The sequence below is a fragment of the Narcine bancroftii genome, chromosome 7 (genome assembly GCF_036971445.1).
Source record: "Narcine bancroftii isolate sNarBan1 chromosome 7, sNarBan1.hap1, whole genome shotgun sequence".
NCBI classification, from domain to species: Eukaryota; Metazoa; Chordata; class Chondrichthyes; order Torpediniformes; family Narcinidae; genus Narcine; species Narcine bancroftii.
The window spans coordinates 148561807-148581146 of NC_091475.1; the positions used below are offsets into that span (position 1 = coordinate 148561807).

Here is a 19340-nt window from a genome sequence, read left to right on the forward strand (position 1 = left end):
TAAAACCGCAATCCTCCCCCCCCCCCCCCATTTCTTCCCCGTCACCTTCCTCCAGCTCTGTTTCTCTCCCTTTTCCCTGACTCCTTTTGCACAAACATGATAAATTCTTACCTCATCCCATATCATATCCAATTAACACCTTTTGTTGGTCTTCTTTTCGCCCCCCAGCCGGCACTGTCTGAATTCTGAGACTTTCTGCTTCTGCTTCTAGCTCATTCTGCTTATTCCATGAAGAAGGGCTCAGGCCGGAAACATCAGCAGTGTATCTTTGCTTTTTTCTGGGCGCTGTAAAGACCGGCTAAGTTCCTCTGCAATTTCTCTGTTTTTACTACAATCACAGTTACAATCACAGGATCTGCAGACTTCTGTGCTTCACTCTGTTAAAATATGACTGTTTCATTTGTGTGAGGAATGTTAAATGATCCAAAATCAACAGTATATTATTGGAATCTTGCTCTGTGCTACTTAATTCTATATTTACAAGCATTATAATCTTTAATTTCACTGGCATTATTGTAATCTGTAGTTATCGATAAAATACTACCACTGTGTACTGAGAAGGATGGAGGGTTAGCTTTAAGTGGTTGTGGTACTAAAGCTCCATCAGATGGCAATATTGTACCTTGGTGCATTTTTTTTTTGCTCAGTTGCTTCACTATTAGAATCACTTTAAAATTTGACTAGTGAAAAATAATAAGGATCAAATTTGCGCTCTTCCTTGAGGATTGAGCTTTGATTTAACTAGGAGTACCTTGGAAATGAGACTATACCCAAGAAAGAGCTGAACCTCTTTAGTCTAATTTGACCTTTCATAAATGATGTAAAAATACCAAAAACTAGCATGTGATGTAGTGTCAAATCCGCACTGTTTTGTATCTGTGAGGTATTTGAACTATAGAACAATTACAGCACAGAAACAGGCCACTTCAGCCCTTCTAGTCGACTTGAGCTGCCCTCCAATCCTCTGGCACCACACCCATGGCTAAGGACATTTTAAATATTTTTGCCAGAGCCCCTGTGATTTCTACACTAGACTCCCTTAAGGACCAAGAGAATAGCTTGTCAGGTCCTGGGGATTTATCTACCCTTATTTGCTTTAAGATAGCAAGCACTTCCTTCTCTTTAATCTGTATAGGTTCAATGACCTCACTACTTGTTTTCCTTACTTCCTATGACTGTATGCCCATTTCCTTAGTGAACACTGATTAAAAATTAAAATTTAAGATCTCTTCTGGCACCATACAAAGTCAACCACTCTGATCATCAAAGGGACCAACTTTTGTCCCTTACTATCATTTGGTTCTTAATATATCTGTAGAAACCCTTAGGATTTTCCTTCACATTGTCTCCCAAAGCAAACTCATGCCTTCTTTCAGCCTTCCTGATTTCTTTCTTGAGATTTTTCTTGCATTTTTTATACTCCTCAAGTACCTCATTTTCTCCATGTTACCAATACCTGTTATATACCTCTCTCCTCTTCCTAACCAGACCTCCAATATCCCAATCCATGCATTCTAGATCTTTTCTCGTTTCCTCAAATTTACCCTTTATCCCATTTAGAATCTGAACCGAAGGCCCAGATCTATCCTTCTCCATAATCACCTGTCCTGTTTCGTTCCCTAATAGGAGATCCAGTATTGCACTCATACAGACATTGTACTCCTAAAATTTCACCTTGCTCATCCTTGTCGGAAAACAACATCCCAATCCACGGATTTCTAGATCCTGTCTCATTTCCTCAGAATTAGCCTTTCTCCTATTGAGAATCTCAACTCAAGGCCCAGACCTATCCTTCTCCATAATTAACTTGAAACTAATGGCATTATGATCACTGGACCCAAAATGTTCCCCTCCTCATACTTCTGTCACCTGTCCTGTCCATTTCCCTAAAAGAACATTCAGTATTGCATTCTCTCCAGTTGGTACCTCTATAAATTGATTTAGAAAACTTTCCTGAACACATTTGACGAAGTCCAAGCCATTCAGCCCTTCATACACTATGGGAATCCCAGTCAATATGTGGAAAATTAAACTCCCCAACTATCACAACCTTGTTTCCTTCAGCAGAATGCTGTCTCTCCACAGATTTGCTCCTCCAATTCTCATTAACCCCATGAGTGTGGTCATACCTTTCTCGTTCCTCATTTTCACCCATATAGCCTCATTAGATGAGCCCTTTGGTCAGTCCTGCATAAGCACAGCTGTGACATTTTCACTGACGAACAATGCCATTCCTCCCCCATTCACACTCCCCTTGTCTATAGTATCTAAAGCAGCAGAAGCCCAGAACATTGAGCTGCTCATCCTGCCCTGCCTGCAACCAAGTTTGACTGATGGCCACAATGTCATAATTCCATGTGCCAACCCACACTCTAAGCTTGTTTGCCTTTCCTATAATACACCTTGCATTGAAATAGATCCACCTGAGAACATTTCCATCATATTCAACCTGTTGCAATTTTAACATCATCTTTTCCTCCATCTGTTCTGGCACTCTGGTACCCCTCCCCCCGCAAATCTAGAAATCCCACCAGAGCAGCACTAGCAAACCTGCCCACAAGGATATGTCCAGTTCAGGTCCAAACTGACCTGTCGGAACAGGTCCCACTTTCCCTGCAAGAGAGCCCAATGATCTAGAAACTTTAAACTCTCACTCCCACACCACTTAAGATGCTTTATTCTCCTTAGATTTCATGTTTATTGTCTGAGTACATGCATGACATCACTCACAACGCTGAGATTCCCTTTTCCTGCGGGTGCAACGGAGCTACCTGTAATTGGTAGTGCAAAAATAAACTGTATACAGGCAAACATGCAAACAAATAAAAGAACTATAAACAGATAACGAATGTAAACAAACTATGCAATAAAGAGAGAACTAAAATAAATAAAATATACAAGTAAGGTTCCTTAAATGAGTCTCTGATTGAGTTTGTCGATGAGTCTGAAGGTAGAGGGTAGCAGCTGTTCCTGAACCTGGTAGTGCGAGTCTTGTGGCACCTATACCTCTTTCTTGATGGCAGAAGCGAGAACAGAGTGTGCTGGGTCTTTCATGATTGCTGCTGCCCTCTGACAGCAGCATTCCCTGTAGATGTATTCATTAGTAGAGAGGATTTTGCCTGTAATGCCCTGGGCTCTGTTCACTTCCTTTTGGAGGGCTTTATGCTCAGTGGTATTGGTGTTCCCATGCCAGACTGTGATGCAGCCAGTCAGCACACTTTCCATAACACCTCTATAGAAATTTGGCAAGGATTCTGGTGTCATACCAAACCTCTGCAAATTCCTGAAGGAAGTCGAGGTACTGACATGTTTTCTTCACAATGTCTTTAGTGTGTTGGGTCCAAGAAAGATCTTTCGAGATCGTGACTCCCAAGAACCTAAATTTGTTCATCCTCTCCACCTCCAATCCCCCAATGATCACTGGATTGTATATCTCTGGCTTTCCTTTCCTGAATTCAGCAATCAGCTCCTTAGTTTAGTGACATTGAGTGCAAGGTTGTTGTTGTTGCACCATTCAGCCAAGTTTTCATTCTTCATCCTGTATGGTGACTCATCCCCTTCATTTATACAACCCACTACATCATCAGCAAATTGATAGGTGGTACTATTGTCGTACACAGTCGTAGATGTAAAGTGAGTAGAGCAGGGGACTAAGATCACAGCCCTGGGGTGCTTAAGTGCTGACGGAGATTGTGGAGAAGTTCCTATCAATTTTCACTGATTGTGGTCTGGAGGTGAGGAAATCCATGATCCAATTACACAGTGGGGTGTTGACCCCCAGGTCTTGGTGTTTGCTGAGCAGTTTTGAGGGGATAATGGTGTTAAATGCCGAACTGTAGTCGATAAAGGGCATCTTGATTAATGCATCTTTGCTATCCAGGTGTCCCAGGTCTTTTGTGTAGAGCCAGTGAAATGGCATCCGTCGTAGACCTGTTTCTATGATAGGTGAACTGGAATTGATCCATGTCACTGCTCAAACAGGAGCTGATAGGGCTTCATCACCCCAAAGTCTGCAACCCCTTGTGGAATACTGCCTAGTACCAGCCCTGCCATCTTGGGCACAAACCCTCTGTGGTTGCAAGATTTAAAATTCAAGTTGTAAATTTTACCACACTGAACCAGTCAAGGACACACCAATGTGAATATATATTATCTTTACCTTTATCGCACAATGGGAATATTGTAAGCTGCATCACTTCTCAAAGAGCACCTTTGAAGGCTGACATCTCTACCACTAACCCAATAGCAACAGACAAAGGAATATCACACCCTGCAGATTCTCCCTTAATTGTCCTGAAATATATGGCCATCTCTTTGCTATTACAAGATCTCATACCTGGGAGTATTTGATTGTGGGAGTACTTTCATCAAGAACAGAGCAATCCTAAATGCAACTCAACCCCTGCTACTTTCGGGCAGGTTTGGATAAATAAATGCTGGCCCTGCCGTAACATTATCCTGAAAAAAATCCAACATAGGAAAAAAAGATTTATTTTGACCTTGTGTTCATGATTGGCACTTATGGCCACTCCTAGGGTCTGTATTGCTTACAATAATACTTGCCCTGAGGCAGTTTACAGGGGCAGAATGAACAAAATGGCAGATGGCCCTAATGCTGTCTCAGTTGTTGTGGAAGTCGAGGATTAGGTCAGTTTAATCCGTTGTTTCCCCTGCCCATTTCCCAGACCCTTCATCTCATTCTTTCCCAACCATCCAACCAAAGATGATGGTTTATCTCGTGTGATCATTTTAGAAGTACCAGCTGTACTTTATTTACCTCACCCAAAAGGTCACTTTATTGGTTGAACCCTGATAGAGAGTCCCATCAGGCTATTTGGCAAAAAGGCTATATAGAATCAATGAGGACTCTGCTGTCTTTACTCAACATTCACTTAGAAACACAGTCAGGAACTTGATGGCATAATGTTTTACTCCCCAACCCACAGATATTATGGTTATCTACTTCATTGATCAGGGCCCTCTTACCTGTATGAATTCATTGCCCTCATCTTTGAGAATGGGCACCACTCAAAACCTTGTCTTTCTTGTTTAAGTGCCATCATTTAAGAAATCAGCAGAAAATGCTTTTAAAATCAATTAATCAGATTTCTTGCTGCAGTTTGAGTTTGAAAGAGTTGCTGATGTAACGTTCATTGATTTACAATATATGACCTCATTGAAGTGCAGTGCTCTGGATCTGTACAACTTGTCAAGTTATCATCTTTTGAATTATTGCAGGTGCAGTCAGTGGGTCCAGTATGTGCAGAAAGGACAAAAATCTACCATCGTATAAAGCACTTTAAATATGAGTTATATCAGGAGTGCTATTCCATGATGCAGAGTGAAGTTATTCAGGATGAAAGCCTGAAAGACGCTATCAATCGAATCTACACACATTTGGAAGAACAAAGCTGGATACAAGAGGTAGAAATTTTGCTTTTTAGTATATTCTAAACATAGAATAAATGAGATGTGGTCTATTATCAATATCATGCTTTTGAAAATGAGTGCTGACAGAAGTCAGAAAGACTGATGGCACCTTTATAATGACTCAGTGACTCCAGTCAGTGCTAGGTGAGCCACACTCACTGCCTATTCAATACCATGCTGCTTTCACACTGGCTTATTGAGGGCATTGGCTTCCAGGCTCATTTTCCTATTGTCAAATGTCAACAAATCTGAAATTAAAATAGAAAGTGGTGGAAATGCTCAGAAAGACAAACAGCATTTGTGAAGAGAGAATCTTCAAACTTTCCTCTCTACACACACTGTTTGTCAGAAGAAGAGTTTTCACCACTTGCTCTTTTGATTTCTATCAAAGCACCTTGTGGGCAGCCTTAAAAAATTCAGCAAATCCAGGAACTGCAGTATTAAAGTATTGGGAATCAACAGTATTAACAAAAGAACTTACAATTTTTTCTAGCACCTTTCATGACCTTCAAACATCCAGTGAGGGATATAGCCACCTTTTTTGGAAAACCCCTAACCTTTCTGTCCACTAGCACCTTCACATATGCACGCGCAGGAGTAGCAGAATGACTCTGTAGAGCATCTTTGCAACCCCAGTCTTCGATCCCCCACCATCTACACCTAGTCATATGTTAGCCTAGAGGATACTTGCTGCATTCACATCATACTTTAGATATACTAGAATTTCCAAGCTATTGTCTCTTAGGTAGTAGATCTGACTTAATATGCCAACAAAAACTTATTTAGATCTAATACAATAAAGCAAACATTTTCAGGATATATTGTAGCGAGGATAGTTCATTAAATAGCTTAAACTCCTCTTGGTATAACTGTTTTTGTTGAGAAGGTGTGCTGAATCAATGAAATGCTTCCAAAATATCTCTATTAAATTATACAGGCATTAAAATCACCGAGATTTTGTCAGGGTATAATAGTAATGATCACCAAAATTTTGTCTTTGGCAGTAAAGCAAAAATACAGACCGATGTTTTTTCATATTAACATTGGTTGAGACACTTTGGAGAACCCCACTGCTCTTGAGAATAGAGCCATGATATCTGTTAGTTCAAGCAGATGGGGCAGTTGGTGGCTTGCTTTAATATTAATTGAGGAATTGTGCACTATAAATCTGTGCTGTTTTTGTGCCACCAGTGAGAAACAGCAAAGCAACGGGAAGGAAAACTGCAACAACAAAAAAACATTTGTTTTAGAAATTCACAAGCAGGTAAATTTGGCCATTTTAAAAAAATCACATACAGTGTGAACAACCAACTAATACAATAAATACATTATTTGTTCCAAAAAAATGAAAAATATATTTGTTAAAACACTGAAATTTATTATTCAGCAGCTTTTGTCCCACATCTCCCAGTTTGTGCAAATGTGGCCATTATGGCTCATGGTTATCGATAAGACGTAACTTCCACTGTTACACCATCTGTTTGGTTTCCTTCTTCCTGTAGTCAGGCTGCAGTATTGTTATTTGTTGGAGCTGTGCCATGTATTTGAATTTCTCTGGAGTTGCAAGGTTTTTTCTTTTAATTTTGTTTCAAGAGGTAAAGTTACCAGTGCAAGAATCTCACGGGTTAGTTTAAATGGCAGCTTCATAATCTAGTGGGTAAAATGATAACTGTGTTGCATTTAGGTTACAGTTTAATAATTTAACATGAAAGGTAGAAATGTGTTTTCTACATTGCAAGTGTTTTTGTTTTGCAGCTTTAAAGTATGACGCAGCAACTTCTGCAATAGGTATGGAGATAGGTTGGGAGAGGGATGGGAGGAAAATGTCAGAGAGTGACCATGAAAGGAGTTGAAGTTCATCAAAGTTCCCATGTGTAACATTTTAAACCTCTGGTTTGTTTACTTCTATTATGGTAGTTTTCTTAATTGGTGCCACTGCACAATCAGGTAGCATATGGATATGATTCCAGCAATAAACTTATTACAATTCTCAGTCCATTGCATATTTGCCAGTAATTTAAGAAATAACTTACCCAGTTGAGTTGCTAAGCATTAAGATGTGCTTTGAATCCTACTTTTTCACTTGACTATTCTTTGAAGAAGAGGCCCTAAGCTAGGTCAGTTGATTTGAAGGAGAATGCACTTTCTCCCCTTTCCATTGCGCAACGCAGATTTAAGAACCTGCAAGTCTATCTTTCAGATAGACACGAGAAATTAAACTGCATCTCTCCACCATGCTCCACCATGCAATAAGAACTTGGGTGTTGCTGTACATTCATTCATTTTCTCACCTGGCCTCATAACTTTTGAATTTCTTAATGTCAAAAAATCTATAGATCTCAACCTTGAAAATATTCAGAATTTCTTTTTCATGTCTAGCTCATCCAATGATGTCAAGCAGTAGTGCAATGCCTAAACTTTCAAGGTTACTTTTTTGTCACGTAATAAAAACAGTACATCATTACACACAATTTGCTTTAGTCTGTAATAAGGCAGAAGATTTGCCATCGGCAGAAACTGCCTGAAACATCTCATAGACAGAGAAAAAGAAGCAAAAGAAAGAACCCTCAGAGTCACTGAGTGTTCGTGGATTCACCCCAGCACTCCCATAGCCCCCGCAGCCTCACACATTCCAGTCCAAACCATCAGCTCCAGATCTGAACCTCTGACACGATCAGGAAACCTTCAGTGTCCTTGGCGCATTCTTGCGCACTGGTTCCACAACTTTCCACCAGCATGAATTTGAACGATTTTGTTCTGAATTAAGAATGGTGCTACTCACTTCCTGGGGAACCAGCCTTTAATATTATCGAAGGCTCAGACTTAATAATTACCATCATCTTTCCTGTATTGATAAGCAGAATTGTATACAACTCGACAAAATAAACCTTGAGTAGGCTGATCCAAACTGGGTTCTCAATCACCATACCCTGCATGGTTTCGAAAAGATCACCTCAAAATTAAGCCTCCAAAAACACTGTGGGGGGAAAACAATCCTACCAAAATAATGTACCATATTAGTACAATCAAAAACTTTCTTCACTTTTCCTCTCAGCTCTGATCTCAGGAAGTACCTATTAAAGGGTCAAAACACAATGTGATCAGCAATTGTTCTGCTACTGGAGTATCGGCTAGGTATAAATGTGTGCTGCAAGATGCAAGCCCTCCAGGGGGTGCAGATTCTAAAGAACTCTGTGTGCAGAGTCTAAAATCCATGTGCAAAGGCACACGACAGAAAGTTGTCCGTGAAGTTGTGAGTCCCTTTAATAAATGCTCAAATTTCACGCAGTACAGCCAAATGCCTATTTGGCTTGATTACAAACATTACATTAATCAAAAATGTAAAGATTACACACTTTGTCAGCTGAGCCTTAGGAGTCATAAAATAATTCCGCAAAGTAATGGGCTGTTCGGCCCATCAGGTCTCTGTTGACCTATATATTTACAGGCTCCTACATTGATTTTTTTTTATTCTGCCCACGATCTTATCAATTTATTTGCCTGCCCCCTCCAGATTTTACCACTTGAAGACACACTAGGGGCATTTTATGGTACCAATTAAGTTACCAAACCACTTGGGATGTTGGAGGAAGCCAACTCAGTCACAGGGAGAATCAGAACTTTTAGCTTTTTCAATCAATATTAGGAAGATCATTTACACAGGACTTTGCAAGAAAAACAGCACAGATAAGTTTTCAGGCCTTGTTTTTTTTTATATATAGAAAGAAAGTCCAAAAATAAATTGGAGTTTCCTGGTGAAGAAAGGTTTTACAATTGATAATGATTCATAGATTTAGGTGAGAAAGAGACTTAAGTAATATTTAGAAAAGTTCACATCTGAAGTAAGATTTAAAGATTAAGTCTAATTGGGAGTTGCCTCTTTGTCATGTCAAAATATAATTTCAAGATTTGTATTTATTCAGGAGTCAGAACTCAGAATATTTTAAACATCAAGCAGGAACCAAAACAAACTCCAGGCAGTTAGCATCTGAGGCCAGGATTGAACCCTAATCTCTCTCTCTCTCTGGTGGTATGAGGCAGCAGGCCCTGCAAGTCTCTCTTTTGAATTCTCCATTGGAGGACTGAGCAGCAAAGTGGCAAATCTCAATGAAGACATCCTCCAAAGTTTCTGAGAGAACTGATCCTGAGTTTGGCTGAAAAAAGTGCTGACACTAAATCTGTCTTGTATTTGTTTGTAACCTGAGCATTCGCTTTGCAAGTCCCTGAACTGCTCTTAAGGCCAAAATCAGATACTGTCAGATACCTTACTTTAGAAACCTTGCAGGGATATATGTCTGGTGATATATGTCATGTATGATTATTTTGAATTTCAGGTTACATCAATGAGTATTTACACATACATCTTCATTACAATCAGCCTCCTAAGTGGACTGATCTTCAGTAGCTTGTGCAGGGTTCTCTTCTCAAACATCTCACAACATTGTAATATACATGGATTCTTTGCCAGTGCTCTGCAGTAACTGAAGGAGTGCTGGTTACATTGTAATGTGGCCCTTCCCAAGGCTGGAGCCGTGATAGAAATCCTTCTAATGTCTCCAGCACATGCTGTTCCTGAATCAGAACTTTTAGCTTTTTCGATCAATATTAGGAAGATCATTTACACAGGACTTTGCAAGAAAAACAGCACAGATAAGTTTTCAGGCCTTGTTTTTTTTTATATATAGAAAGAAAGTCCAAAAATAAATTGGAGTTTCCTGGTGAAGAAAGGTTTTACAATTGATAATGATTCATAGATTTAGGTGAGAAAGAGACTTAAGTAATATTTAGAAAAGTTCACATCTGAAGTAAGATTTAAAGATTAAGTCTAATTGGGAGTTGCCTCTTTGTCATGTCAAAATATAATTTTAAGATTTGTATTTATTCAGGAGTCAGAACTCAGAATATTTTAAACATCAAGCAGGAACCAAAGCAAAACAAAGTGTTTTTTTCAAAAATCAACGTATGTACTTAATTTGCTAAATTTTTTTGTTTTATGGTTCCCAAACTGCAACATTTGCCAGATTCTCCATGCAATTAATATGAACTTCAAAAAAGTTACAAATATCAACATCAACTATCTTTTGAACAGCAAACTAAAGGAAATGTGTGTCCAAGTGGTTTGGTTCCACTGAATCAAAAATCACCTCAGAAAAATACTAATCCTATCAGGAATGAAATGATTATACACTGATATTAGTCCAAAGGTTTTGAAGATCTTTACTTGAGGGTCAGAGTTAATTGGATTATGAAAAATGGTCTGATACCTGTAGTACGTATGTTCTGTTTGACTGTTTAAGGTTCTTCATTCGAACAGTGAACTTGTCCAGCTATTTTCTTTTCTTTTCAAACAAACACTGTCTCATCTGAGCAACATTGCTTGAACAGCAAGGTTTTAAGCTGATGGAATGTTACGGTTTTTCAGTGAAGTTTGCTAAGGTCTAGATCTTTCGCCAAATGTAATCGCTGTGTAGTCCATTACTCCACTGTCACCTGTGATACATTCCCTTTAATGAGCAGAAACCTTTGAAAAGTAAATCTTTCTTTGGCTTGGCTTCGCGGACGAAGATTTATGGAGGGGGTAAAAAGTCCACGTCAGCTGCAGGCTCGTTTGTGGCTGACCAGTCCGATGCGGGACAGGCAGACACGATTGCAGCGGTTGCAAGGGAAAATTGGTTGGTTGGGGTTGGGTGTTGGGTTTTTCCTCCTTTGCCTTTTGTCAGTGAGGTGGGCTCTGCCGTCTTCTTCAAAGGAGGCTGCTGCCCGCCAAACTGTGAGGCGCCAAGATGCACGGTTTGAGGCGCTATCAGCCCATTGGCGGTGGTCAATGTGGCAGGCACCAAGAGATTTCTTTAGGCAGTCCTTGTACCTTTTCTTTGGTGCACCTCTGTCACGGTGGCCAGTGGAGAGCTCGCCATATAATACGATCTTGGGAAGGCGATGGTCCTCCATTCTGGAGACGCGACCCATCCAGCGCAGCTGGATCTTCAGCAGCGTGGACTCGATGCTGTCGACCTCTGCCATCTCGAGTACCTCGACGTTAGGGGTGTGAGCGCTCCAATGGATGTTGAGGATGGAGCGGAGACAACGCTGGTGGAAGCGTTCTAGGAGCCGTAGGTGGTGCCGGTAGAGGACCCATGATTCGGAGCCGAACAGGAGTGTGGGTATGACAACGGCTCTGTATACGCTTATCTTTGTGAGGTTTTTCAGTTGGTTGTTTTTCCAGACTCTTTTGTGTAGTCTTCCAAAGGCGCTATTTGCCTTGGCGAGTCTGTTGTCTATCTCATTGTCGATCCTTGCATCTGATGAAATGGTGCAGCCGAGATAGGTAAACTGGTTGACCGTTTTGAGTTTTGTGTGCCCGATGGAGATGTGGGGGGGCTGGTAGTCATGGTGGGGAGCTGGCTGATGGAGGACCTCAGTTTTCTTCAGGCTGACTTCCAGGCCAAACATTTTGGCAGTTTCCGCAAAGCAGGACGTCAAGCGCTGAAGAGCTGGCTCTGAATGGGCAACTAAAGCGGCATCATCTGCAAAGAGTAGTTCACGGACAAGTTTCTCTTGTGTCTTGGTGTGAGCTTGCAGGCGCCTCAGATTGAAGAGACTGCCATCCGTGCGGTACCGGATGTAAACAGCGTCTTCATTGTTGGGGTCTTTCATGGCTTGGTTCAGCATCATGCTGAAGAAGATTGAAAAGAGGGTTGGTGCGAGAACACAGCCTTGCTTCACGCCATTGTTAATGGAGAAGGGTTCAGAGAGCTCATTGCTGTATCTGACCCGACCTTGCTGGTTTTCGTGCAGTTGGATAATCAAAACAAAACAAAGGACTCTACATCACCTTTGTTGACCTCACCAAAGCCTTCGACACCGTGAGCAGGAAAGGGCTTTGGCAAATACTAGAGCGCATCGGATGTCCCCCAAATTTCCCCAACATGATTGAAAAGTAAATGATGCAGTAGGAAACCTCTGATTATTAGTTCATTAGCTGCAGTTTAATTGAAGAGTCATAACTAGCCAAAACAGTGTACAACCATTACAGAAATTAACTTCATCCTTACATTTTAAATTATCATACACTACTCACTTGGTCACTCTCCAAAGCCAGAGCGTTTCATCTTCACTAGAAGGATTGCAGCAGTTCAAGAAGGTGAACATCACCCTCTTTTCAAGAATGGTGACAAATGCTGGCCTTACCAGCAACATCTATATCCTAGAAAATAAATAAATATACAAATACTTAACAAAGGACACTTTAGAGGATAATTGGCATATTTCTGCATCAGAAAAGACACAGTGGACGTCTTACGTTCTTGGTTGCTCACACAGGAAAGAGAGGGGGTGAATAAAGACTGTGCACTGTCAGAGAAGACTAGATACTCAACACTGGCATTATATCCTGTAACTCTTCTGAGAAGCAACCTGTATTACTCTAGACATTTATGACCTTGAAATTAAGCTAACAAAAGTGACTTTTGTAAAGAATGTAATTGATTATTTTTTAAAGGAATGTGAAGAACTGCTGTTACTTGTATGGAAGAATGATTAATGTCTCAATCACTCTGATTGTTATCATCAGTTTGTTATCAGGTTCTGTGTGAGGTCCTATACTTACTTCGATCTATGAATAAATGCACTGACAGTGTATGACATTGATATTCACAGGTAGATCAGGATGTGAAAAGAGCTTTTGAAACATTAGCCTTATTGAGTACAGAACAGTGGTGAAAGAAAAAAGTTGAGCATCACTGGATAGAAGATGGATGTTGTGTTGAAGTTGAATAAGACATTGGTAGGTCCAAATTTGGAGTATTGCATGCAATTTTGGTCACCTTCCTACCAGAAAGATATCAATTAGTTTGAAAGAGTGCAGAGAAAAATTAAAAGGGCATTGCTGGGACTTGAGGAGCTGAGTTATAGGGAAAAAATGAATAGGTTAGAACTTTATTCTTTGGAAAGTTAGAGAACCTTGGGAGACTTGGCAGAGGCATACAAAATTCTGAAGGGTAAATGCAAGCTGACTTTTTCCACTATGGTTGGGTGAGACCAAAACAAGAGGTCATAGGTTGAGGGTGAAAGGTGAAATGTTTAAGGGGAATATTAGGGGGAAACTTCACTCAGAGCATGATACAGAGTGTGAAACGAGCTGCCAGCTGAAGTGGTGGATGTGAGTTTGATTTCAACATTTAAGAGAAATTTAGATAGGTACATGGATGGGAGATGTTTGGAGGGCTTTGGACCAGGTGCCGGTCTATTGGACTAGGCAGAACAATAGTTCATCATGGACTAGATGGTCTGAAGGGCCTCTTTCCCTGCTGTAGTGTTCTATGGTTCTTAATCATACTGCTCTAGTTTTTATTGCATTGAATTTTGAATTAAATTAAATTGTTTATTGTAGCAAGTTTCAAAATACAGTGAAACCTTTCCTTTGCATACTGTCCAGGCTAGTCAAATTGAAGAAAATGTAACAAAATTACAGAGTATAATGTTAGAGTAGAAATATAAGAGAGTAGAGCAGTTGCAGTGAATGTAAGGACTGGATCTGCTGGGAGCAAAAAGTCACCCTGCTTCATCATCTTTTTTTTGGAAGAATTCTGTGGTCTTCTTGAATGACCCCCTTTGGACCTTTTATATTCACACTGAAAGGGATGAAAGCATCCCAACAGAAAATCTACAGCAGTGCAGCTATCCCACAGCGTAACACCCATTAGACAGGCTTGATGTAGCCAATTCCATTGAACCCACAGCATTATGATTCGGTCCAGATTGCTGCCACTAAGCCATGTCTAGAATATTCAAGCAAAAACACAGAACACAATCACCTAAAAGTTGTATACCCTAATGGGTCCACTGGAATGTGTTGGGATTAAAACAGTCTTCAGTACTGTGTCCTGCAGAAAGAGAATGGGGATTGGATCAAAGAAGCTGTTGTCACTATTGAAGGGGGAGAGATCTGGAAGTTCAAGAATAGGGACCACTGAAATCAGGATGGTGTGATTGCTGGATATCAGAAGCATCAACCTTTGGTGAAATATGCAGAGGATCTATAGATGGAGATACATGTGAACATTTGGTGTTAGCTGGGGACATTCAATGTTTGGAGAAAGGGCATCTGACCAAGAGAGTAAGTTTATCTAGTGGTCTTCCAGTCTCTGCTATTAATTTAAGTATATTCTCCTGGACAAGTTCAATATTAGGTGCCTGGATAAAGTGGCCCAAGTTTGCACTGGCAGCCACTTTGAACCAGGCCAGCCGGCTGGTAGCCTTCTTCTACAGAACCCTCCAGGGTCCTGAGAGCTGACACTCCTCTGTCCAGAAGGAGGCCCAGGCCATAGTCGAAGCAGTACGTCATTGGAGACACTACCTCACTGGCAGGCGCTTTACACTGCTGACCAACCAACGCGTGGTCTCCTTCATGTTTAGCAATACCCAGCGAGGTAAGATCAAGAATGACAAAATCGCCAGGTGGAGAATCGAACTCTCCACCTTTAATTATGACATACTGTATTAGCCTGGTAAACTCAATGACCCGCCAGATGCGCTCTCCAGGGGGACTTGCGCCAACATACAACTGGACAGGCTGCAGAGACTCCACAAGGAGCTCTGTCATCCAGGGGTCACTAGGTTCGCACACATTGTCAAAGCTCGCAACCTGCCCTACACGGTCGAGGAGATTCGCTCCATGACCCGAGCCTGCCCAGTGTGCGCTGAGTGCAAGCCCCACTTCTTCCATCCAGAGAACACCCACGTCATCAAAGCCACCCGGTCCTTTGAACATCTCAGCGTGGACTTCAAGGGGCCTCTACTGTTGACCAACCATAATACCTACATCCTTACGGCCATCAACGAGTACTCCCGCTTCCCGTTCGCTGTGCCCTGCTCGGACATAACTGCCTCAGTCATAGAGGCCCTGCACAGCATCTTTGCCATCTTCGGGTACCCCAGTTACATCCACAGTGACAGGAGGTCCTCGTTTATGAGCACGGAGCTGCGGCAGTACTTTCTGGAGCGTGGTATTGCTTCAAGCTGGACCACCAGCTATAACCCACACGGTAATGGGCAGGTCGAAAGAGAGAATGCCACTGTCTAGAAACCAATTACACTTGTCCTCCGGTCCAAAGGTCTCCCCACCTCTCATTGGCAGCATGTGCTCACTAGTGCCCTACACTCCAACCGCTCCCTCCTATGCACCGTGACCAACGTCACCCCCCACCCCAATGAAAGGATGTTCTCTTTCCCGAGGAAATCCGAATCGGGAACAACCATACTGGCATTGCTCAAGGTTCCCGGGCCGGTCCTCCTGTGACGCCACGTCTGGTACTCAAAGAACGACCCCTTGGTTGACCGAGTGATTCTGCTCCATGCGAACCCACATTATGCCTACATTGAGTACCCGGATGGGCGGGAGGACAGTCTCGGTAAGGGACCTAGCCCAAGCCGGATCAGGCCCAGCCGTGCTTCCAACCCAACCTCCCCCAAATCCTTCTCCCCCAGGTCACGTGCTCAAACGAGGGACCAGCACCACCCCACCAGCTCAGTCCAGACTGTCGACAATGCCGTTGGGGAATTGAGCGAAGCAGTGGCCGCACCTGATGAGCCTGCCAGCGACATGACTCTAGTGACCCCAATCCCGGCACCACATCGGTCACACCGGATGGACAGGCCCCCTGACCAGTACAGCCCCTAACCTCCACTGGGCCCTTTTTATTCTTTTTCTTTTTTTTTCAGCACTCCATCCACCCCAGGATCAGTTCTCAAAGAAGGGGTGAATGTGATAGTACAGATTCTATCACTAATGTGTATATGTACAGATTGTAATGTAGGATGACTGTGATTGTCTGAGAGTGTAGTCACGCCTACTGGCAGGTCTTAAAGGGTTGCTCCTAGCCAGACCAGGTCATTCTGGTCTGGTCGATCTACATGTGATATGCTCCAGTCTTCTAGTTAATAAAAGCCTTGGTTTGGGTCAACAAGCTTTTGATCCTTTTGATTCGCTCTACAGGCTGTAATTGCCCACAACTGTAATTGGTTAAGGGTTCAATTGCTAATGGTTGTCAAGGTGAGAGTGGCAATGTTTCTGCTTCCCTCGGGCTGGAGTTGGCTATATTTGCAATATCTCATTGTGTTTATATAAAGGTAGAGTAAGACTAGGTAACAAGTTTGTATATAAGAAAAATCACAAGGTGAGGTCATCCATTGAAGAAGCCCCGGCTGCAGTTTAAGCCCTCTATCCAGCAACCAGCAGGAAGAGTGGGTGCACAGGTTTCATTGGAATTCCTGCCTTCCCAGAAGTACAAATTGCCATTGACTGCACATTTTTTTGCTATATGTGCAGTAAGTCAATTCTGCCCTATACCAGAAACAAAAACAATTTTCTTCCTTTGGCGTCCCGCTGTGCCCGCCACCGCCACTACCAACAATCAGTGATTGTCATTGAATCATGCAGGTCATTTCCCCGTATGCTAACTGCAGACTTGGCATTTTCATTATGGTGCTCCACAGTGCCATTAATGTTTGTATCACTGCAGCAAACCACAGAGCACAATTCAGAGCACAAAGAACTATCCATTGATGATATGGCTCTTGATTCTGTTGTGATCCATGCATACTTGCAGCATATATACCGTAAAGGCCCAAGAAATATCTCAACACAAGCCATTGGCATGTTAAAAATTTTGTCATGGGTGTAACAGAGCTGCATGGGCCCAATCAAGAAAGGGCTCTCAGCTGTTGTGTGGTGAGAAATTGAAGACCAAATGCACGAGGAGGAGAAGGTGGGAGAGGAGAGGAAAATTTGATAGTCCTTTTATCTGAGGACTGTTGTTAAAGAACTTATCCATGTGTTATACTAATACAAGTAGAATCTGTTCCCCATTCATAAACAGACCCCCTGTTTGTCTCCCTCTCCACTGAAATCACGGGTTCTACCTGTCCATCTTGCAGAGATAAAGGCCACCACAAAACAAACAACCTGAACTAAATTCATTAGTGAAATCTTACAGTTTTCATACAAAAATCAATAAACTTTGTGTTCCCTTGGGATCTTTGAAAGCCTTTGCCAGTCCCAAGCCTCATTTAGTCTCACTTCAGTGGGTGCTGCATGGAAGGTAGAAGCCCATTGCCTCTCAGTAGATGAAACTACAGATGCACTTGGAGGACTGTACTGGCTTGACAAGGAAGTTTGCAATTTGAACTGACCGGCATCACTGATAGAGTGAAAGGTAAGAGATTGAAATTAGTAGCATTGAAAGCAGCCCAAAAGAAATTCATCAGGCTAACTCCCGGTTAAGAGCATCATCCATTCATGAATGTATATCCAGTGGCTAAACAGGTTAGGTCTGTTTTTTTGGAGTTTAGAAAAAATGAGGGTGATCGATAGGCAGTAGGGTAAATATTGAAATCATTTCACTAGTTGGAGAATTTTGAACAAGAAGCCATCGTTTCAAGATAAAGCATCAATATTTTAAAACTGGGAGATAAAAAAAATTCTTCTCACCGAGGGAAGTGAACCTCTGGAATTCTCCACCCAGAGTGTTGTGGGAGCTAGTTTGTTAGAAGTAATTGAAGTGGAGGCAGATAAATATTTGAAAAATTGGCAATTTGAAGTCTGCAGGATTAATGACAGTACAGAGGAGGATTGAGCCTTGGGGTAGATATTGAATGGTGGGTCAGCCTTGAGGGGCTAAGTGGCCTATTTCTGCTATTTTCTTGTGCTCTTATCTTCCTTGGAGGTGGCATGAAATTTGTGGTGCATAGAGACACTGGCAATCCCTTAGGACAGACATGGCAATTTTTAGGGACCTTTTAAAGGACAAATTGATTAATTACTGTGACCCATTGAAACAGCTGCTGCATCCATCTGTTACCATGATGGCAGCTGTTGAAGCACCATAGGTGCATCCAGGCTTTGGCAAATGGTGCATGTGCTGAAGCAGACTCCACAACACAAATCAACTACGTTGGGTCTTCAAATGGAGAAAGGAGTGCTGGAAAGTTTGGGCTCTTCTCTATGTACTATTCCAGATTTCCTCCAGACTTCTTGACATTGGGAGCACCTCAGTTAAGAAATCTAGCAGGCCTCCAGTCCAATAAGCATTTTACTCTGTAGCTATCTACCTTTGCCTACTTATTGAAACATTCATCCAGATTTTCCACAGCAGAACTTGTATGCTGCCTCTCCTATGAACTGCAATCTGCACTTTCTTTATCCACTGCTCAGAGTTCAGAGCATTGATGCCCAGTGTCTCACCATTTTCATCTCCCACCTCCATGGTTCTCTTCAGATTAAGCACAGTCTTGTTATCTGAACTAGCAACTGGGAGTGTAATCTCAAGTCAGAATGTTATTTCCTCATCACCCTCTGATGTTCCTCAACTGCCTGAAAAGATTACAATTTCCCAGATGTCAGAAGCTTAAAATGGCACAAGAAAAGATGCTGTGGCAGGATGGAGTCAGAGGTGGAGGATCACATATTTTGGAGTTGGTAAATCACAACAGAGCTTTGGTTAAGAGGAGAATGGGGTATGAAGAGAAGCACTGGTTATGTGGATGGTTTTCATGGATGGTTCCTGTCCCATCTCTGGACGCAATATTCCCAAAAGTAGCCAACACTAATTTTTCCGGGGGTGGGGGGTTGTTTCTCTATGCCTCTGTTACCTCTTGCTGTTTATAGTTATGCACCAGTGATGGTTAATTTATTGTGTGTGGTTTCATTGTCATGAATGAATGAATGTCACTGCCTGAAAGTGTGAGCACTGGGTGTGAAATTGACCTCATTCCCAATGTGTGAGGGTGCGAAAGAACACAGAAGTTCTGATGCCTTGAGGTTCTTGATAATGAGTTGAGTTGAAATGAGCAGTGTTGAGACCACTGAGAAGTGGCATTTGAAGTTGGATTTACGATCCTCATGGTATGAGCAC

General features: G+C 41.9%; 1 protein-coding gene across 2 annotated transcripts in view; it reads left to right on the plus strand.

Moving 5' to 3' along the window:
- Positions 1 to 19340, plus strand: part of ccdc82 (coiled-coil domain containing 82) — a 92994-nt gene that overhangs the window by 65149 nt on the left and 8505 nt on the right. For both annotated transcript variants that reach the window (XM_069890774.1, XM_069890775.1), the window contains exon 7: positions 5239 to 5424. In XM_069890774.1, the coding sequence (XP_069746875.1) occupies positions 5239 to 5424 (186 nt within the window). The remainder of the gene's footprint in view (positions 1 to 5238; positions 5425 to 19340) is intronic.